At 34.1% G+C, this 23,846-nt stretch overlaps 1 protein-coding gene across 1 annotated transcript in view; it reads left to right on the top strand.

Annotated features, from left to right (window-relative positions):
• The window catches only part of RELN (reelin), a 539,202-nt gene that overhangs the window by 462,337 nt on the left and 53,019 nt on the right, over nucleotides 1–23,846 (top strand). Inside the window, exons 44-46 of the mRNA XM_003342005.3 lie at nucleotides 3,581–3,839; nucleotides 4,751–5,000; nucleotides 6,424–6,592. Coding sequence (XP_003342053.2) covers nucleotides 3,581–3,839; nucleotides 4,751–5,000; nucleotides 6,424–6,592 — 678 coding nt within the window. The remainder of the gene's footprint in view (nucleotides 1–3,580; nucleotides 3,840–4,750; nucleotides 5,001–6,423; nucleotides 6,593–23,846) is intronic.

Here is a 23,846-nt window from a genome sequence, read left to right as displayed (position 1 = left end):
TTCATAATAAACAAATTTCCATCTGACTGGAATTTTTTTCACTCTGTACAATATGCCTAATATAAAATTTTGTTGAAATGGGACATATCATCAAACTATATTCATAGCCAATTTAGCATTTACACTCTTTGGCAGTTTAAGTTAAAAACATCTGAAATTCAACTTCATCTTTTACAAGCATTTGTTTCAAATCATCTAACAAATCCTAACCAATCATTTTCTAAATGGAGCTCAACTGTTCAGAAACAAACATAAAAACTTATGTGGAGGATTATGCCTGGCATGATGTTCATGCCTTGATCATCTAATGTGCCAGGAACTTAACAAGTAAAATTTAAAAGGCAATTTATCATGTGTAAAATGCAATCGTATATGCTATGTCTTTGAACCCGAATAAAAGACCCAATTTAAAAAATTTTTAAAGATTTCACAAGTCTCTTAATGTACATAAATGAATTTATCTTATTTTGCCTTGAGAGTTTGCTGACTACTATAAACTTATGCCTCAGAATATATGATTCTGATAATGAATTAATAAGAACAACTTATGAGAAACAAGTTTTCCTACTTTTTTATTTCTATTTTATTTTTATTTCACATTATCATTGCCTACTGAGAACTCTAAATTATAAAATAACAAATTTTTTCCTAAGGAACTAATGCAGTAATGGTTTATAGATAGGCTGCCATTTAATTAATATAATTTCTCCCATTTTATTATTCTTATTTTCATGTTCTATTTCTAAAACAACATCTGATATCTTCAGTAAAATGTTCATATTTGTAAATGTAGAAGATAATAAGTAAACAACCTATATTTGTCCAATATTAAAAATGTATCTCATCTCAATGGCTGGTTATGATAGGATAACCATATATTTTACCCAAAGTCTCCCTCTACCTTTAAAAACCAATTTTCTTAGATCAACAAAACAATAGAAATCCAGTCAATTTAAAAAATAAATGACCCAGTTTGTTTTCATTAAAGAAATGAATGAAATGAAGATTTAAAAAACTTTAAATAAAAAATTATTATTAAGATTTCTAATGCCTCTTGTTATGCATATGTATGTGTATAAATAGTATATGTTCCATGCCATATATAGTAAACACAGGTAGATCTAAATAGATCTCTCTGACATGAAATAATTTTTGAAATATGTGACTATGTGAAACATAGTATATGATTTTTTTAAATGTAACAATATATGCTAGAAAGTAGCTCCCTTATTAAATGCCAAGTTCTCAAGGAGAAGGGCATTACTTTCCAACCTGGATCAGGGCTCCCAGGCTTATTATATATGGCTTTGCTTCATGTACTCTGTAATCCAGGCACACTGGTGATTCTTCAGATGTAATATTTCATCTCCCATCTCCATGCCTTTGCATAAGTGTGGAATGTACTCCTTTCTAAGTTCCTCCTCTTCAAATCTCTACTTTTTTTTCTTTAACACTTAACTCAAATACCAGAACCTTTGCCTATTAACTGAGCTGTGCTTCACCAATATTACTTTATATTTCTTTTTTATATTGCATATAATACATATTATATACACAAATTTATATTTATATTTATTTTGCTACATGGCCAGTACTAGGTAACAAGCTGGCTCCTACCCCTGGAAGACCTACGTTTAAATCCTGCCTCTGCCAGAGCCTGGCTATGTGACCCTGGACAAGTCTACCAATCTCTTGTGCCCTAGGCAATTATTTACGACTATAAGTTGCAGAAAATTTTCTGACTTGCTTTGGTAGAAGGAATTTCCTCACCTGGGAATTCCCTTCTTCAGTGAAGTTGTAGGTCCAATCCTTATCATTATTGCTGCATTATCAATATTGGAATAGAGAGAAAGAAGCAGAGTATGGAGTTGGATAGAGTATTGAGCTTAAAGTTAGGAAGACCTCAGTTCCATTCTTGCCCTAGACAACTGCTGCCTTTGTGACATGGACAAATCTCTCAACCTCTGTGGACCTGAGTTTTCTCACCTGCACTGAGCTCCCAGAGATGTTGTGAGGATCAAATGAGATAAAAAGTAAAATGCTCTTAAAACTTTAAGGCATTCTGTAAATGTGCTCATAATACACATTTACTCTGACAGATCCTAAAAAATAGATCCTAAATTTAAGGTCCTAAAAGATGGGGAGTGGCGAATGTTACATGTTTATGTTTGCATCCCCAGCATCTAGCTCAGGGTTTAACATATACGTGATATTTAATAAAAGCTGGTTGTTTGATTTGGGCAGATTGGCAGATCATCTGTAAGTTGTACAAAGGCAATCAATTATATTTATATAAAGTTTTCCAAATATTTATTTTTAAATTCATAGCCACCAGCATAAAAAACACTGCCCTAGATTAATAAATAGGTAGCACAAATAAATAAAAATAATTCATCTCATCTTAATTAATTAACAGAACATATCTAGATAATAAGAGGTCAAGAATACACAAAAGATGTGCCCAAGTTGATTTGAATGGGTTTGGATTAGATACCCTGTGAGGTATCTTCAGACTTCTATTATTGTCTTCTTTTTTCTTATTCTGATATGTGGGCTATGTTTGCTGGCATGTCAGTCAGTAGTCATTCCACTCATCTTCCTGGCTCTTGAGAAGGCTGCCATTGGTTGGCCACCAAGAAAAGGAAAGGTTGACCACCACCATTTTCCCCAGAAGAAGTAGCAACTCACATATGTTCCTTTTCCATGTTCTCCCTGTGAGGGCAGCCACCATATCCTCACACACTTCTACACAGAATTGAAAGGGACTATATAACAGTAGTATATCATTCCTCGATAGTTTATTACTTCTTGCCTACACAAAAAAATTTACATCATATAATCATAGAATTTTAGATTTAGAATGGCTCTTAGACATCAACTAATCTTTTCTTTGTGACACACTGAAACATATCATTCACTCTTAACTAAATATATAATATATGAAAACACCAGGTCAGAAGTTTCAGAATGTACAGCTAATGATTTATGTTCTCAATTCCAAATGGCAAAAGACCAAATTTTCATCTCACCAAATAGTAACACATGGTCCCAAACTTCCACACTCCTTGGATAATTACTTTCTTTATAATGAACTACAAAAGAGAAAAACAAAGTATGACCTTCTTTTCTCAAACTTTCATATGCTTGGGTAAAGAAAGAAAGGCCATGAAGGGAAAAGGAATGCCAGTCTTTTCAACATATCTTTTAGTAGCTATATTTCATTTCCATAGGATTATGATATTTTGCATAAATCATATTTTTCTGATGCCACCAAGGCCCATATTTATCAAAAAAGTAAAAATTTGGCTATTCCTCTTAAAGTATTTTAATTTATAGACTCTTACTTACCTGCTTTGTCAAAGCATGACTAGATATCATCAAACTAGATATCTTGATGGACATTTTTCATTACCAAAAAAAATGACTTTAGAAATTATTAGAGTTATAAATTAAAAGATCCCTTTCATTTACAGTACAAGTTCCCTCCATTCCATTCTTTCCAGCATCCATATTCTGTTGATTTTGTAGATTTGTCTTTGAATGAATGCATAATAATATTTTTACTATTTTTTACTATCAGATTTGTACAGTTCTTCATGAGACTTGGATGTGGTAAAGGAGTTCCAGACCCAAGAAGTCAACCTGTGCTACTACAATACTCACTCAATGGAGGCCTCTCCTGGAGCCTCATGCAAGAATTTCTGTTCAGTAATTCCAGCAATGTTGGCAGGTACATTGCCCTGGAAATACCTTTGAAAGCTCGTTCCAGCTCCACTCGTCTTCGATGGTGGCAGCCATCAGAAAATGGACACTTCTACAGTCCCTGGGTTATTGATCAGGTCAGTTTCTACAGGTTTAATTGTTTTATTTAATTGAACTAGAATCATAGAAATGAAAATTTTTACAACTGGAAATGGCCTTAGAAACTACTTCCTACTGTCTCATTTTCCAGATGAAACCCTGAATTGTTATGGCTTCCCTGAAATCGAATAGTTAGTGCCAGAAAGCTAAGGCATGGATTTTTAGATCTAATTCTCTAATGATTTCTCCAATTGCCTAAAGCCTAGAAATGGCAGCAGAAGGCCCAAGTCCTGCTCATAGAAGTCTATCCCATGTGGATGCCAGCAGTCTATCAATTGGGCTATGAGGATACAAAAGGAAAACATGTAAATTAGAAATGACTGCCACATACAATGATTCTCAAATCCTCTTCCTCCCTTTGAAAAAAATATAAATCTCCCCAACTCTTCATGGTGGACTATGTTCATACCTAATAAATTACATCAAGTGGACCTTAGAGAAGCTATTAACACATGGTATAGTCCGTGTAAAGAATTGGAACTGAAAAGCCTCAGGGCACAACTACATTTAAATAGCAATTTTACATGGAAAATAATCATTCCATGAGCCAAATTCTGACTTCCAAGCCTGGTCGCATGGAGTTTCCAAAGGCATAATTTGGCTTATTGGAGCCTCTAAGTAGTTTTGTCATTTCTTTGATTTGTTTTCAGTAGCTACTTGCCAGATGGGCATCCAGATCACAAAAACAAATACATTATTAACATTACTTTAACACCATGTGTACATTACAGTGCCAGTTTTGAATAGGCTAGCCAAAGAGAGGTGGGGGGGAGGGAGGGAAAATGGGAGAGAGAGAGACAGACAGAGAGAGAAAGAGGAAAGAGAAAGGAGGAGAAGAGAGAAAAGTTCAGTTTTGTTTTCATGTGTTTATTTTTATATAATATTTCAGATTCTCATTGGGGGAAATATTTCTGGTAATACCGTCTTGGAAGATGATTTCAGCACCCTGGACAGTAGAAAATGGCTGCTTCACCCAGGGGGTACCAAAATGCCAGTGTGTGGCTCCATTGGAGATGCACTGGTATTCATTGAAAAGGCAAGCACACGTTATGTAGTCAGCACAGATATTGCTGTGAATGAAGATTCCTTCCTGCAAATAGACTTTGCCGCCTCTTGCTCTGTTACAGATTCTTGTTATGGTAAGTTCTTCTTTTTTTAGAAAGTAAAACATAAAAGGAGTTATGGGTGTGTTTCTGGAACATAGTAACCTCTTTCCTAAATAAAATTTCTACACTTTTGAGAAGTTTAAAAAGAAAACAGGTAAATACTTTTATGTATACATGTTCTGGGCTAATAATATACATCTCCCTTGATAGAGTGCCTTGTGACAAGCATATGTGTTATTTTAAATCAGTGTATTTAGAGGGGTAGTCTACCATAACAGATAAAGAAGAGGCTTCAGATTGAGGAAGACCTCTTTGATGTCTCATCTCTGACTCATCCTAGCCATGTTACCTTGGTCATGTTCATTTGACCTTTCAGTGTACCAGACTGCTCTCTGAGATTATATTTCAGAAGACCTGTCATTCATTGGTAGAACGAGTTTCCTCAAGAGATTTTTCTACACCAATAAAGTCACCGATCAGGATCAGGAAGAAAATGTGTCTGATATGTAATAAAAAAACAATATGGGGATAAAGAATGGGCTGCTGTCCCCAATATTCTTTTCATATTTCACTTTTTGTTAATTTCACATTTAACTACAAAGTAAAGTAAGCATTCTTTCATATTTGAGAACATCATTTCTTATTATATTTAATAATAATAATTTACCCCAATATGAATTTCCAAATTTCAATACTATGATTTTTAAAGAAAAATGATTTTTTCTTTGTCCCCTGAATAAGGCAATATTACAAGAATGTTCTATTTAAGTTCCTTGTGCCAGATATATATTTCTTTAAATGTTTTATGAAAATCTATTATGGTTCTGCTATACTCTTAAAGAGTAATTTTTAATAAATCAATTTCATCTGCCAGACGTACTTGAGTTCATCCAAACTGAAGGAGAAATGTTAGTTTATATCATAGAAAGAAGAGTTATGTATTAGTAAAATTAATAATTCTATATGAATGCTTAATAATACTAATAATGTTCAGAATAAGATTAGAAATAGTTTAAAAGGGAGCAGCTAGGTTGCTCAGTGAATAGAGCTAGGTGTGAAGATTGGAAGTTCAAATCTGGCCCCAGACACTTCATAAGGCAAGTTACTTAACCCCCATTGTCTAGCCCTTACCACTCTTCTGCTTTGGAACCAGAACACAGTATTGATTCTAAGATGGAAGACAAGGGTTTTAAAAAAAGAAATTGTTTAGAAACTATGATATCATATTGAAAACAAAGTATTTTTATTCATCAAAATACTTTTTATAAGTTTCCAATAAAACTTCCTCTTGAATTGCACATTCAGTTATATAAACAGCAACATAAATTAAGTCAATATTTTGTGATATCAAAATATATGAAGCTATTATAAATCATTGGTCCTAGTATGTGTAGTTTTATCCAAGACAATATCGACATTCAAAATGTCAGCTTATTAAATATATTGCCATTTTTAGCTATCGAACTGGAATATTCAGTAGACCTTGGATTGTCATGGCACCCAGTACTAAGAGATTGCCTGCCTACAAATGTAGAATGCAACCGATATCATCTCCAGCGAATTCTTATATCAGATACTTTCAATAAGTGGACCAGAATTACTCTACCTCTTCCAGCTTACACCAGGTATGATTGAATCCTGTTCATTGTGAATCTTAATTTTACACAATTTGCCATACCAGAATTTGAGGAAGTTGAAAACTAACTTCCTTGATGAAATCAGCTTGTGTTTTCCCTATGTTGTTGGATGCAAAAACATATTATGTGTATACCAATATTATTTTTTTTACCTTGGACCAGTTCTTATGTAATATGTGGAAGCAAGGGAAGAAAAAATAATAGCATTATTACAGAGAAAATAACCACATATGTAGCTTCTTAGCAATATGAATGTAATCCTGAATTCTTGGAGGCTATACCAGTAAGCTATAAAGGTTCCAGGTAGAATATCAACAACAGATTAGGTCACATTAAAAAATGACTTTTGCTTAGTGCTATAAATATGAAATCTTTAACCAGTGATCAATAAATAGATCTATTACTTCAATAAGCAAACTACATCCATATTAATATTCTCACCATAAATGAAATCAAGACATTTCAAAATGCAGCTAATTTTTAAAAACAGCACAAAGATTTTTCATAGAGTAATGAATAAAGTAACTGGAAGAATTGGTGTTATCATACATCCAAAATTAACCCCCAAAAGGGGAAAACATTCCTTAAGAACCTTGATCATCTTACTTTATACTGCTTATCATGCCATTTATGCACCAACATCTTTTGCTGAGAAGGAAGAAAAAACTATTGATCTAATGCAATTCTTCATACCAATTGAACAATCATACCAAATGTGTTAAATGTGACGTTGGACATGGGGAAGAGAGAAAATATATATCGGAAAACATAATAAAGGATTAAGAATTGAAAGAGGTTAGATTCCTCTGAGCATTGCCTAGAAACCTCATTCCTATATACCATTAATTTTTTTTTTCTAGAAGTCAGTAAGAACAGCACAAGATGTAGCAAGACCCAAATAATATCACGGAAACAAAAATCTTAACAGATAGGAAATGATTGCTCACCAATGTCAGAGTCATTTCAGGATTAGAAGTCATATCATCAATAGCTTAAGAAAGTCAGTACTGAATTTTAAAAAAGGAATGAAGATGAGAAGATATTTAATGTAATAACAACTGCTCCAAACTAACTTGTTGAAATAGGCAGCTGACTCATAATATGTTAAAAAGGTGAAAGTAAGGACATTAATTCTGATTGTCACCATCTCTTATGTAACTTTAATCAGTATAAAATAGTTGCCTCAACATGGAGGTCAAAAAACACCTAGAAACCCCATTAGCTAACAGTCTTTTATCTATGTAAAGGACCACAGAAAGCAAAGGCAGCAGCAACAGTTTAGAGCAAGAGATGCAAACTCTAAACTGTAAGTCAAATATAGCCCACCTTGAAAAACAGGCTGCAGAGCAGATTTGGCCATAAATTTTTAGTTTGTCAACCCCTTCTTCAGAGTTGTGAAGTCATTTGAAAAATATTACAGAGAAGAATAAAGGAAGATTATCACAAAATGTATCTCATGAAATAGCAAAAAAGATACGACTTCAGAGAGCTTGGCATGAGACCAACTAAATCAGATCATCCCAAATGCATTTAAAGATGAAAACTGAAAAGAGAGCAGGTAGACATAAAATGTAATATATTTGACTCTTGTCTCTATAGGATCTATTGTCCAAGTGAGTAAAGACAGCTTTTTCATGGAAGAAAAATATAGTGTGTTAGCATGTGCATATGGTAGAGTAGGAGAGATTTTGTTGGGTTTGGTTTTTAAGATGGTGAATACATGGGCACACTTGAAGGCAGCAGGAAAAGAATCAGTATTTAGGGAGAAGTTGAAGATTTTAAGGAGTATGAATTTTAACAGTTGCTTGATAAGGTAGGAGGGGGTGGGGTCAAAGTCATATAGAGGGATTAACCTTTACAAAAAGAAAGCCCACTTCATTCTTTAGAGATGTTATCAAGAAGTTTTGAGATAGAAAAGAAGAGAGAAGGGAGCTAACTTCAAATGGCTTCAACTGCATGAGCAAAAAGTCCAAGTACTAATTAAACAACAGATTTGAATTATTGGGGGAAATACCTTTGGAATCCAGTCTCTGCTATTAAGAAGAGCAGCAGTGATGCTATAGCTGTGAGATACACATATCATCTTATTTTTATATACAGCCTTAAGATAGACAAAGCTCTCCCCCTCCTAGCAACCCTCTAACATAGATAGCACCATTGATATTCTCATTTTATAGATGAAAGAACTGAAATCCAAAAACGTTAAGGCACTTATTCATGCTCATCTAATCGGCAAATACCAGAGCCAGGATCAAACTCCTGACACCAAGTCCAGCTTTCACTTTACAAAACTATGATTGTGCTTTGGGTTCATGCTTATTCTGTGAGAGAGACAGACAGACAGACAGAGACAGAGAGAACCCAAACTCAATGCATTTTCCTAACAACTGACCATAAAATTCAACTACTTATCTACAGTGTAACTTTTTCTAGAACTATCCTAAATGGAATGGTGTCAGTTACTAAAAGCCCAGAGCTGCTATTCAGTTGCTGGCCCAAAGTTTCATGATGGTATTAACTGTCAGCAGAGGTGCCAACTTTAAATGAGATACAGTGAGGTTTTGTTGCTCATTAGCAGTATTGCCACACATGAATTATTAAGGTATTTTAATAAGTAAAATACAAAAAAAAATTCCATTGAGGCATTAATCCTTTAAATTTATGTGGAGGTCTAGAAGTAATTGCATAGCATATGTAGTATTTAGTTAATAATGTAGCATGATTTACATTTGAACTTGTGTTTATAATTTGGATTCTTTATCTCAAGAAAACAACATATTCCTGGTCTCTTAACCTACTTTTGATACTCTTTTTCCACATAGCTGCAAGAATTTTCCTCATTTCATAACATTTAGGAAAAGAACATCAACAATAATTTTCTCCTAATTATGAAAGTTTTCATTTAAAATTAAAATTTATTTAATTTTGCTATTATTGAGGCTTGAATTATGGAACAACCATGAGGATGCAAATCTCTCATGACAAGCATGGCATAATGGAGAGAGCACAGTCTCGAATCAGAGGGGCTGTGATGCTTCGAACCTCAATGGCTTTGGACAAATCATTTAACTTAGCCTTCAGTTTTTTCAACTCTAAAGTGAGGGGGTGGGACTGGATGGCCTTTGAAGTCCCTTCAAGTCAGATACCAAAGAGCTTGAAAAATGAGGTTCAAATCACCCAAACACTTTAAGGCTGATTATTTTAATGATTATTTGTTGAGTTTTTTTCATCTTTTTCAATGGAATTCATATAGGACAAGTTACTATCTTGCTATTATTCTATTATGTTCCATAGATTATTGCACACTCTTCTGCCTTGGAACCAATACACAGTATTGATTCTAAGATGGAAAGTAAGGGTTTAAAAAACCCAACCATATGAAGTAGATGGTATGTCACCATCCACAATTTGATGAAGAAAGAGAGTCTCAGGGTAATAAAATAGTCAACATCAGAAGCAAAACTTTCTCATATCTTGGGATTCCAGGTCCAGTGTTCTTTCCACTACAACTCAATTGCATTTGAATTACAAAATGTCTAATTCTCAAAATGCAGATACTTCTTCAGAAATTGGGAATATAATCAGATATTAATATGCATCGTGTCTTTCTGAGCAGAAGTGAAAATTAAAGAATAAATTATTATACCTCATAAATGTTACTCCTGGAAAATTACAGCTCTGCCCGATGCTGGAGCTGGAGATGTGACTGTGCCAGAAGCCTGCCAAACCTCATTATAAGTTTTCATTTGACCACAAGACCAGGAGCACAATATTCTGGGGAAAATGGAAGTTGTAGTCAATTGGAATAAATAGCTCACTCAAAAGCATCTAATCTATCACCAAGATGAAATTTTTAGTGACTGTTAACACTTGGAAAAGGAAATAGCATAACTATCCATTAATTATGAACAAATTAAAATCCAAATAAAATTTGAATGATAAAATTTATTCTCTATTCTTTGTCTCCTCTCTCAGGTAGGGATAAACTTTCTGGAAGAAGTTTGAAATTGATTATGTAAATAACCATTTTAATTTAAACCTCAGTAGCTTTTTTTTACATAAAGTAATCTTTCTTGGACCTATTTTCTCTGAATCAACACTTGAGTTCATAATATGAATATAATAATTACTGCACTGACTTGAGACTGTCTGTATTTTCAAATAGCCCCCATTATTGTCAGAGGAAACAAGGTTCCTATAAACACAAAAATAACTTCAAAGCAATGTTAAGAACTGAACTGTGGTATTTGATTGTAAATGTTATAGGACTTCAGAGAAGTGAGGGCTTTGGATAAGTAGGAGTTCATGGAGAAAGTGATATATGAAGTTTTGAGAGATGATCAGGAATTGACTAGGTGATGAGAAATGTTATGACCAAAAAAAACAAAAAGATGAGAACTGGCATAGCAAGACAATGAGATTTGTATGACTGAAATTTAGTGTATGTTTGGAAAATAAGTTTGCAAAAGTAGAATAATGACAGATAATGGAGAATATTGAAAGCCAAGGAGAGAATTTGAGATTAGAGCATTATGAAATGTTAGAACTGAAAAAGATCATCTAAAAGATCTTCCAAATGACATCTAATTCAGCTTCTCATTTCATAGAAAAAAACTGAAACCTATTAAGCTTAAATAACTAAGCCAAGAACATCTAGCCCAGTTGATGATAGAACTGGGATTAGAATTTAAGTTTCTTGATTGCAAATCAAATATTCTTTTTTCCCCACCTCATACTATTCACCATGCTACCATCCTCTTGTGGTACCATTCCATTTTATCAGTATAACTCTTAAAATATAATGCCCAGAAATGTAAGTAATATACTTCATGTAGTGTGATCATCATAGAGAATAATAAAATTCTTATATCTCTTGAGTTGGATATTATAGTTTAGCTAAGATTGCATTAGTTATTTTTTTAAATCCTTACTTTCCATATTAGAATCAATGCTATGTATTGGTGCCAAGGCAGAAGAATGGTTAGGTGTAGGCAATAGGGGACAAGCAACTTGCCAAGGGGCACACAGCTAGGAAGTGTCTGAGTCCAAATTTAAACCCAGGACCTCCTGTCTCCAGGTCTGGCTCTCAATCCTTGAGCTACCCAGCTGCCCCCTACATTAACTATTTTTAACAATAGTATCACTGTCAGCTCATATCAACAAAGTCAACACATCACTGCTATTTTGTTTTATTTTCATACAAAATGCTATCAAACAATTTATTTAACTTACATTTAAATTGTTTTTTCTTGCCAAACATAATTCATTTGCACTTTATTTGTATCTCTATTTAATTTCATTATACTGATTTATCATCATTTTTTGAATCTTAATTTTATCATCCACTGCATAGACTTCCTCTCATAGATTTTTTTTCATCTGAAACATTCATAGAAATTTTTATAAGCATGCCAGTGATGTGGGAAATTCATAGTAGGTTCTGAGCCAGAGAAAATGACACAGTGAAATATATATTACAGGAAAAGAAGGACTAGAGTCAAGGTGTTAAGCTATAGTAATAATCTAAGTCTAGGGAAATAAGTACCTTGGACTGAACTGATACTACTGAGAATGGAATGATAAATATGAAAAACATTCTACAGATAGAATGAATGAGTATTAAAGACTAACTGGCAATAGTGGAAGGAGATGGATGTGTCAAAGATGACTTAATACTCCTTCCAACAAACATTCATTGAGTACATAATGTGTACAATGGACTGATTGAAAAATAATTATTAGCAATAGGTTCTATCCCCTGGAGTTTAAAATTTAATAGTGATGATGAGACTGGTAAATAAATACATAATTTATAGTGTGATTTGTGCTTAAAAGAATAAAATTAAAGAGACTTTTAATAGATTCATTAAAATTTTGGTGAAGAGAAACATAGAAAATAAGAAAAGAAATGTGAGAAATTGAAAACAATTTATATCTTGGCTCATTTGAGAAATTTGGTAGCCAAATAAAGAGAAAAGGATGATAGTTAAAGAAAGCAAGTAGATAAAGCAAAGTGATTTTCAAGATGGAAGAGATGTGTGTACATTTAAAGACAACAGAGAGACAGCTACTGGGATAAAAAGAGATTAAAGATGTTTGAGAGGGGAAAAAGGTTCTTAAAGAACCAAGATAGGATGGTATCCAAAATAATGTTGGATTCATATAAATAAGAAAGTTAATTCTATAAACTATAAATTTTATGAATTAAACTTTTTAATTTAAACTAAGTTTTTTGAGAACTTTTAAACTAATAAAAGGCTATTTTAAATTAATTTAATCATTTCTTAAGCCTTGAACCAAGCATTTCTCTATATCTGGATAAGTCTCATCTCTCAATTTTCAAATTAGTTATCCTATTTGAAAATATATAATGACCTCCATATGTACAGTAATAACCCTATTAATATAGGAGCAAAACTTTTAGAAACCTCAACTATTATCTATCATTCTGCTGGGATTTTAGAAGAAAATAAAATCCTTCAGTAATAAAGAAAATAACTGGCAGACCATGAACTCTACTCTGTAAGGGAGGCAAGAAGCCTTTGTATTTGAACCTAATGTCCTAGAACCGTGTACAAATTAAACATAAAAGGAATATTTTCCTATTTTTCCATTCATCCCTACTAGTTTAGGATCTTGATCAAGAATCACACCTAATAATTCCATAAATGAATTATTAACCTAGGACAAAATTAAACTCTTTTTTGGAATAAAATTCCATTGGCATGATTGGTAAGATAGCCATGAAAAAGGAACACAAAAATGGTACTCTAAGGTCTGTCTTGAAATGGTGCCTTAGTAGGTCAGGTGATCTGCTTAGATAATATACATGTGATTTATCTTATCTAACCAATATTATTAGGGAACTGAGAAATATTGAATTTTCTAGGAAATGTTTATTTCAAATGGTGATTTTATTTTTATATTTTAATTATCTTCCACAAAATCTTTAAAAATAAATTATAATATATATAATACCTATATGTATAATAATAATATTATAATATATATATACCCTATCTTATTAAACCAAGGATAATGGATAGAGCTGAGTCATTTATTGAACTGAGGTAGGAAAGGCATGTTCAAATATTTTAATTTGTTCACTAAAGATCCTTATGCCAATGAAATCATAGTGGAAAAAATAAACAATTAGGAGAATTAATGCCTTATCAAGTAAAATCTTAGTGGTATATTAATTTAACAGATGAAAACAACTGGATATGGACTCTGTGTGAATGAAGGCATAGACATACTTGTCCATTTTCAGATGACTGAAGGCTGAGAGAGATAGGTAATAACTGGTTGACAGAACAAAAATCCAAAAAGATCTTGACAGTATAGAACTTTGGGCTAGCTCTTCTATGCTAATGTTCAATATGAATAAGTACTAAAAGACTTTAAGAGTTTCAGAAAAATCAACTTCACAAGTACAAGATGATGTAGGACTTTAATGGACTGCAAGTACAATGAGTCAAAAAACTAATGTAATCTTGGATTAGTTTGATATTAGGTGTGTCATCTAAGAATGGGAAGGTTAAATGATTCTACCTGGTCAGACTTTTGTTCTGTCACTGGACTTTGATGACACTGGAAGAGAGGATGAGGCTGATGACTTTGCACAAGTCTGCCTCACTTAAATCCCGTTCACAAGCTGATCAACATTACCCCTTGATGTCATTTGGTCCTATTCAAAAACTAAGAACGGACACCTGGTCAGACTACCTCTGGAGTTTTGTGTTCAATTTGGGAATTTGGGAAGTTATATTTTAGGAAAGGTGTCTCCAGGAAGTCTCCAGAAAAGTGTTAGGATGGTAAAGGGCTTCAAGATTATGCCATATGAGTATCTTCTCTTGAATGAAATGGTGATGTTTAGTCTGGAGAAGAAAGGAATTCAGGGTGAGGCTGGAGCTATGCCAGCTATATTCAAATGTTTGAATAGCTAGATTATTACATTACTTCTGCTTTATCCCAGAAGACAGAACTAGGAAAAATTGGGTGGAGGGCGATAAAGCTGTCAAGAAGAAAATTTATGGTCATTTTCTTCCCAACAATTAAAGGAAGCCCAAAGTAAGAAAGGTTACTTTGGGAAGTACAGAGTTCCTCCTCAATGGTGATCTTCAAGTACAGGTTTTCCATTTGTCAGATAATCAGAACTTATAGAAATCATCCCTCTAGTACAGGTTTGACCAGAAATCCCTTCCAACTCAGAGACTATGTGGTTCTGACTGTGAATGCAGAACCAATTTGTTGGTGAAAGTTGGGATGCCAAGAGAATAGGATTCATAAAAGGGGAGTTGGAGATCAGAATGGTTCGGTGAAAAGAGTACAGAATTTGGAGTCAAAGGACCTGGGTTCAAATCCTATCTCTGTCATTAGTGCATGTCCCTAGACAATTTTCCTGAACCTTTAATCCTCTCTAAAATGGAGGTGTTTAAATGGTTAGGCTACAAGAGCCCATCCAGCTCTAAATCTATGATCAAAAGCATCAAACTAAAAGTTGACCTACTTCACAATCTCTCCTGGAGTGGTACCTGATTACAAGGTCTACTTCATCCTCCTTGCTACAATCAGTCATGGAAATAACAGGTTACTCAGTCAACCTGAGTGCTATAAATGTCACCTGAGTACCAGGGTAACCTGGTCCATGGGTGGGTGACCAGGTAACAAAACCCCATAGAAAAGGATGGGGCTTCCGGAGGAAAGCTTAGGTGTGCCTTGGCTATTTTAAGCTACAATCTGATGATTATCTGTTTCTTCCCACCAACCCTAGGGACATAGCTGATAAGACAGTCTCTAAAGATTAAATACAACACTTAAGAAGTCAGGCAATTTTGTACCCAGCATGGAAACTATTTAAAGTTAGCAGAAAGCTAGGGGGAGGGACAAACTGAAGGAGAGAAGAGTCAGGGAAATTAGGGGAAAGAGAAAAAATTGAGGATAAAGTTGAGTAAGGCAGATATAAATGGATTTTAAAATCTCTACCATATATGTAAACAAAAGAATAAATCACAATCTATGTTGACACATACCTAAACATAATGGGTTAAACATAAAGCATGTTCCTTTAGGAATATCCAAAGTCAAATTAAGGATCATCATCATAAGTGTTCACAAACTTTTAAAAGCACACTGTAAATTTTTTATAGCCTCTGCATTTCTTCCTCCATGCTTCCAACATGAAAAGTATAAGAGAGGAGAATTCACCTCAGAATGAGGATGACCAGAATTCAAGTCTCACATCTGACAGAGACTGACCTTTTAGACAAGTCACTTAATCTCTGTATACCCAAGGAATTCTCTAAGATTTCAAATTATAGAACATTTACTGATCTGCATGGGCAGAGAGAGTCTCCTACAAAGAAAAATAACAAAATCACAGATCTGGTCAAAGGAACCAACTTAAAAATTCATTCATATGCATTATTTCATTTGATCCTCCCAAAAATAACTCCTTTAAATTATGCAAAACAGATATGAGTCGGGGATAATAAATCAATTATCCTAAATCACATAGTTAATAAATCACAGAGGTAAACCTATAACCATGACTTATGAATTTTGGAAAAAATTATTCTCTTGAAAAAGGCTATCTAAATTATTTTCATTGTTCTATGGTTGCTAAGTTTTGACAAGACTAGAAGCTGTCTTGTTTAACTCACATTGCATGCTAAAGAAAAGAAATTTAGATTCTTTTAGGGAGAGGTTCATAGTTATTTTAAAAACAATATAGTCACTGACTGAAACAGTTAATCACTCCTTCAGAGATGCTGGGACTGCTATATTGCTTCAACTTGGGAGTTCTGAGCTACAGTGGGCTAAGCCAAACTGACCTAGATCATCAGTGGAGCAAGTCAAAGCTCCAAAGTTGATGAAAGTGGAATCAAGTTGGACAGTGACCATTGCACTTCTCTCCAGGGCAAGAGACGGAGAGCCAGTTGTTGGATGGATGAATGGATAAATAGACAGACAGACATAAGTAGATGACAAAGGAAGAAGGAAGGAAGATAGCAAGGTAGCTCAGAAGATTGGACATGATTATAGCTAATAAATTAAGTTTGAGTAGTTTTTCTATCTGCTCTTTCAATCAGATAACAGAAGATCCAAACCTAGAGAAGATTATGAAATAGCGAAAGTTTGTTAATAGTACCCATCTTCCTTATTGGTGCCCCTTCTTCCCAAGGACCTACTTTGGGAACCCCATCAATGAATATGGTCCTCCTTGACCCATGCCTCAAATTACATCCATCCTCCTATTGACAAAACTTGTCACTATTGTGTCCTAATATTCCCACACGCCTACCCCTGAGACTTATTATTCTGTATCTCAACACCTCAATCTCTCTGGGCCTAAAATAGTATCTAACTAATCTAATAAAAGAACTTGTGCTGATGGGCTAATTGGAGAGGGCTAAAGGAGAAAGTTTTACAACCAGAAGACTCTTTTCCCTTGTCACCTAAAAAAAAAAAAAAGAAGAAGAATATTGGATTAGATGATCTCCCTTTCAACTCTAAAAGACCATGATTCTGTAAATTTCTTACTCAGGAAGAAATGTACATTTTAAGAGATGTATCTTCTGGATAATTTCTGGAGATGATGCTTCTATTTTTGTTGTTTATCCAGGATAGTGACTAATAGTGGAAATTTCAAACTAAGGAGAAATGAATGGTGATGCCTATTAGTGTCAGGAATGGTATTTTTGTGACAAGCAAGTACTTAAAGAGACCCTTGAGCCCACTTTCTGTCAGGAAGTGAACTAAATATTCAGAACACACATTTTGGACATGACAAATCTGGGAATTTGTGACACCTGAATAAGCATATATATGACAAGGTTTTTGTTTTCCTTTTTTTATTGGGGAAGTAGAAGGGAGAGAAAATAAATACTTATTCATTAAAAAAATTGTTAGACTAATTTAACAGTTTTTGAAGTAGGTTTTTAAAAGAGAGGAAATGTGTGCATGAAATAAAATCAAATGTACTACAATTTCATATATGTGTACACTCACAGCCAAAAGACAGAAAACCACAACTGCACAGTTCCAAACAGTTTGGAGTCAGAAAACTGAAGAGCCTGACATCAAATTCTGGTGTATAAAATTGATGGAACACAATGGAGAAAGCGTCAGGTCTGGAGTTGGGAAAATCTGAATTCATTCAAATCCAACCTCAAACACTTACTAGTTGTATGGTCCAGGGCAAGTCACTATACCCTCTTTTTTTGCCTCAGTTTAGTCATTTGTAAAGTGGGGATAATAATAGCACCTACTTCCCAAGTGGTGTTAAGGGATCAAATGAGATAATAATTGTGAAATGCTTCACACAGTACTGCTTATAGTAAATGGTATACAATTTTGGGCTATTATTATTATTACAAAGAATGGTGAAAAGATAAAGGATAGATAGTATTAGGTGGATTTAGAACTGGAAGTAGTAGCTTCCACATAGAAAAGGGGTTCTAGTGGAGTGCTTTAATGATCTGTACTTGGTCCTATACTATAATTTTCACAAGTTTTTCTTTTAAGTATGTTGGATAAAAGCATGGGGTGTATGATTTTTAAATTTACAAATGCCACAAATCTAGGAAGGATAATTAAAATGACACATGAAAGAATAAAGTACTAAAATAATAATAGCTAACTTTTATGTAATATTTTCCCACTTTTGTCATTTTATTTGCTGTAGCACTATAAACATTTTTGTTGCAATAAGATGAGGAAAAATAATAGAGGAATTAAGTAGTATATAAAAGGTCAAAATATCAACATTTGCAAGTGGCATGATTGTTTACCCATAAAAACCATCAGTCTGAAAACAAAAATTAATTGAGATAACAAATGTGTACAGCAGAGTTGCAGAAAACAATATAAAATTAACAACTATCAAGAAAAATGTAATTTTAATCAAGAATCCCCATTTATAATATGAAAAAGCATGCTATCTGGAAATTAACTTATCTAGTCATACTTATAACTTATATAATATAACTATAAATCTGTATTGACAAAAATAAAGGAGAAATACATAAGTTAGGGGGAAATTTATCTAATTATATAATGTTTTAAAGGTAATAATGCACATTACAAATATTATCTCATTTAATCTTTACCACAAGCCTGTGACATTAGGTGCCATTTTTATGCTCATTTTAGAGGTTAGTAACTTGCCTGCAGTCACACAGCTAGTCTAAGGTAAATCTTGAAAACATATATTCTGGCCTGCACTTCTGCACTCTATCCACTAGGCTACCTGGATGCCATAGTCTGTCAACAAATATTAAGCAACTTCTATGTGTGAGGCATTGTGCTAAGTGCTGGGCATGTAAAGAAAGGCAAAAAAAAAGTATCTTATTTCTAGGAGGTAGGATTTAAGACTTGGAGGAAGCCAAGAGGCAGAGATGAAGACAGAAAATATTGCAAGTATGGGAGACAGCCAATGAAAATGCCTAGAGTTGGGAGATAGAGTATTTTTTTTTTACTGAATCTAGTAAGGCAAAATTTAATAGATTTACTAGAGATTAATGTAAAAAGTCTTACATTTGAATTAAAAAGCTGAAAGTACAAGTACAATATGGGAAAGGCTTCACTATACCACAGATGTTCCCAGAAAATATGTAGAAAGTTTTAAGTATGTGAGCCAAGAAAACAATATGGCAGCCTAAAAGGCTGATGCAATCTTGGGCCACATTAAGAGAAACAGTTTTAAAAGCCAAGGAGGTGACAGCCTTTCTTCCATAGTCAGGCCATGTCTAAAATATTGCATTCAAATTCATGGAGTTGCATTTTAGGAAGAATATTGGTAAATCAAAAGTCATCCAGAGAAAGACTACCAGATTGATGAATAACTTTAAAGTCATGCCACATGAAGTATGAAAGTAGTCATTCTTTATCTGAGGTCCATGAATAAGAAGGGGTCTTGTGGTTTGGGGGTCCCATGAACTTAGATGGGGAAATTTACATCTGTATTTCATAATAATTGGTTTGATTTGTAATCCTATAAATTTTATACATTTTAAAACATTATTCTCAGATAAAGTCTATAGGCTTCAGCCAGTCATTAAAGGGATCCATGATACAAAAAAGGTTAAAACCTCTGAATGAGAGGACCTTTAGCCTGATGAAAATAATTTGGGAGTTAATAGAAGGCTGGAGAAGAGAACTTTGTTGTTATCATCAAGGACTTCATCATCATTTGGGGGAAAAAAGCCATATAGTCTAGTGGAACCAGGCATTGAGCTTGAAGTCTCAGGAATAAAAAATAATAATAATAATAAACCTCTGAAACCTGGCTCTCTCTGGATTATAGTACTCAAATCACTCCAGTCCCTTTAGCTTCTGATTCTTCATCTGTAAAATGAGAGATTTGGGCCAGATGACCTGTAAAATTCCATTCCAGACCTAAATCTATCATTCTTGGCTTAAGAAGGGAGAATTTTTCCAAAGGAAAAAGTTTAAAAGAAGAAAACTTAGGTTTGATTTCAAGAAAAACTTCCTAACAACTCGACCTGTCTAAAAATAAAAAATGGGGCAGTTAGACAACTCCACTGTATAAGATCTAAGTTCAAATCCAGCCTCAGACACTTACGAGCTATGTGACACTGTAGACAAGTCACCAAGTCTCTGTTTTCAGTAATCCACTGGAGAAGGAAATGGCAAACCACTCCAATAACTTTTCAAGAAAACTCCTTGGACCCTCAGATCCACAGGGTCATGAAGAGCCAAACACAACTGAACAACATAAAAAAAAAAAGTAGAACTGTCTGGACTGTCAGGTAGTGAGTTGTTCTTCATTAAAAGTCTTCAAGCAAAAACCTGATGGCCACTTGTGTACACTGTAGAGAATTGTGTTATTCAGATTTGGGTTGGACTAACAGACCTCTTTTTTTTAAAACCTTTATGTTCTATCTTAATAATAACTCTAAGATAGAAGGGTAAGAGCTAGACAAATGGGATTAAGTGCCAAAATTAGGAAGTATCAAAGGTTAAATTTGAACCCAGCTCTTCCTGACTCCAGACTTGGCACTCTATCTACGGTGCCAACTCTCTGCCCCTTGGTGACCTCTTAAGTCTCTCCCAACAATAAGATATTATAAAAAATTAAGAAATATGTGGTGGCACCAACTGGGCACAGGCAAAAAAACCTCTGATGTTAGAGGATAATGTTGCGATATTGAAGACTGAAATGTAAATAGAAAGTAATTAGAAGCTTTTGAAACAAAATATTGACATGAATAAAAGCAATAGATTGGAAAGAATTTTGTTAAAAGCCCTAGAAGCTGTATTAATTCATCCATTCAATTCCAGGAGCTTGGATGAAGCAGATCTCTCATAGGGATAAAGACAAAAGGATAGATTTTGAATATAGGAAGGAAGGAGATGACAGCTCTGCCCTAGCTCGCTCTCTCTTTCCCAGGCTTCTTACAACACCAGCTGGTGACTGGTGGCACTCATTAGAAGGAAGCTTCCATCATCGTGATGCTTGCAGGGGGACTTTTGCCAAGGAAGTCATAGACCTCAGTAAACAGGAACTAATTAATTTTCACAATACCCTAGAGAAAGAACAAGTGTCATTCTCCTCTCCTACAAGGAAGGTGAAGCACACAGACTTTAAGTGATTTAAGCAGCATCTCAAATGTATTTGTGGCAGGAATGGGAATAATAGGTCCCAATCATTCCAACTTCCAGACATTTTTATTTCTCTTGGTAACTCAAATACCGTACTGAGACAAAAAAGTATAGTTGTAACTTTTTCTTTAAAATGACTTAAATACAAAGGAATTTATTTTAAAATTCATGAAAGAGGCAGGTAGGTGGCTTAGTGGATTGAAAGCCAGGCTTAGAGACAGGCTGCAAATGTGGTCCTAACTGTGTGACTCTTGGCAAATCACTTGATTCCAATTGTCTAGCCCTTACCACCCTTCTGCTTATATTGATTTCCAGGAGGAAGGTAAGAGTATTTGTTTGTTTTTAATACGTGGAAGATTGGCTAATGATCAATCACCAATCAATCACCATATGAATTAATTATGATCAAATGGATCTTTTACTGTTTATGGTTATTTCACAAGATATGACCAGACCCTTCTTGGACCCCATCATCACCATAACCAACAGGCAATGAACTACTACAATGGGCAAGCTACCAAGTTAAGAGTTGGTGATAAAAAGAGTTAAAACAGTGACTGATTCTCGGAATCTTATAGTACAGAATATAGCAAGGAGACATTTAAAAAACTAATAATGTTCATCTGCACATTGAAAATATTAAAGAAAGTTTCTGCTATATTGGGAATAAAATGCTCAAATTTCTCAATTCTGAACTAACTTACTGTTTTATAAATGACCCACAGGGCATGACCTGTTTTCCTCAACCAATATGAACATATTTCCTATTCAATATCAGCTCTGAAATATTTTTAATTAATGAAGGCTCTTTTACATGGAAATGAAAATCTATGATTGGTTCATTCAAGGTCTTATTCACACCTATTTTTATTAATTGGTTTTCATTCATTCCATTAAAACTAGAATATGAATTCAATTAGTGGGTTAGGAGATAAGATCTGGGGCCTATAATTTAGTTGTTTCTTTTAAGTTGTACTAGGTAGGAAATGTAGAAAGTATATCACTTTTATTGCAGTTCACTCATTTCAGTCATGTCTGACTCTTTGTGACCTCATTTGGGGTTTGGTTGACAATATATCACTACAGGTTGAAAAGACAACACCTACCAAATATACCCATAAATGCACAGTCAAAAATCCAGAATTGTACAGTAAATAGTTGATAAACTATTAAGACAAATTGCCAAAGTCCAAGTAGAAATATCAAAATAGCTTTGAGATTTCAACAAATAAGTCATATTGGTATCAGAGCATAATCATAAATAAAACCAGTCTATTAATCTCAATTAGAATTAAAACTATTGCCAGTAATTCTCCAAACAGAATGCTGGCCCACACAAATTTCAAAACAATCTTTTCAATAGATTTTGCCATACTAAGTACTTATAATCTATAAACAATGTGGAATGGAAAGCTCTCAAAATACAGAGGAAATCATGGTGGAATGATTCTATATATATTCTCCTCTTTCTTCTTGTTCTTTATATATTAAAATGTCTGTATTTATTATAATTGCCAAGTTTGTGGTTTTTTTAGTTATAAATAAAGTGTTAGATTTTTCCAGATTAAGTTTTCCTCGTATCTACAAGTATGTATGAGGCAGTTTTGAGGGTTCTGTTTGTTCATTTGTTGGGGGGGGGGGGTTGACAACTTTTTCTAATGTAAAAAAAATGAAAGAAAAAGACAATTCTTAACATTATTTTACCTAGTTTATCAGGTATTACAGATATCTTTTACCAAAGTGATATACCATTCCTTGCTACGGAGGGGGGCAGGGGTGTGATATTAATCACTAAGCACCAAAACTGTTCTGGTAAGCATTCTCCATTCTTAACCTGAATCTGGCATAATAGAAGGAGGAGTTTGGACTTGGATTCAAATGCTATCTGTGATGCTTACTACTTCCATGACTTTTGGAAGTGAAGGCTTTGGACAAGGTAGCTTCTGAGGACCCTTCCAGTGCTAGATCCATGATCCTTTGAGAAAAGCCTTTTCTTATTCAATTTATAAGGACCCATAAATCACTATGAATGTTTATGCTGCCACCTAGTGCTTGAGAGGGAAAAAAAGGTTTGTTTTTTAACATCTCGAGTTGATTATGCTTGTTCATTTAACTAATATTCAGTGAAATAGAAGAAAGGCAAAAAATAATCATAATAAATGAGTTCCAGTTCTCCAGGAACTCACAGACTAAGGAAGTCTGGGAAATGCCTCTTCTAGAAAATAGGACTTCTTTTGAGACTTTAAGACAGCAGAGATATGAGAGAGAGAGAGAGAGAGAGAGAGAGAGAGAGAGAGAATGAATGAGAATGAATGAGAATGCTGGAGTCAGGAGATAGTGTTGTGTAGGAAAAATGGCCCTCTTAGCTAATGTCGAACCCATCAGTGAGGTAAATGGATGTCTGCCCCAAGTAAGTGAAGACTTCCCCTCATAGAATGGGGTGATGAGAACAATTTATTCCAGCTGCCATGAAGGCTGCTGAAGCTGGTGCTGTGGAACACTTAGAACTTGGTTACATATCAAAGATGTCATTGAGAGAAGATGAATTCTGGGTCATTCCCAATCTTCCTGACTTGACTTGCCACTGGACTTGGTGCAACTCTGCCTCCCTTAAATC

Source organism: Monodelphis domestica, chromosome 5 (genome assembly GCF_027887165.1).
Source record: "Monodelphis domestica isolate mMonDom1 chromosome 5, mMonDom1.pri, whole genome shotgun sequence".
Lineage (NCBI taxonomy): Eukaryota > Metazoa > Chordata > Mammalia > Didelphimorphia > Didelphidae > Monodelphis > Monodelphis domestica.
This window is presented reverse-complemented; position numbering and strand designations above follow the sequence as displayed.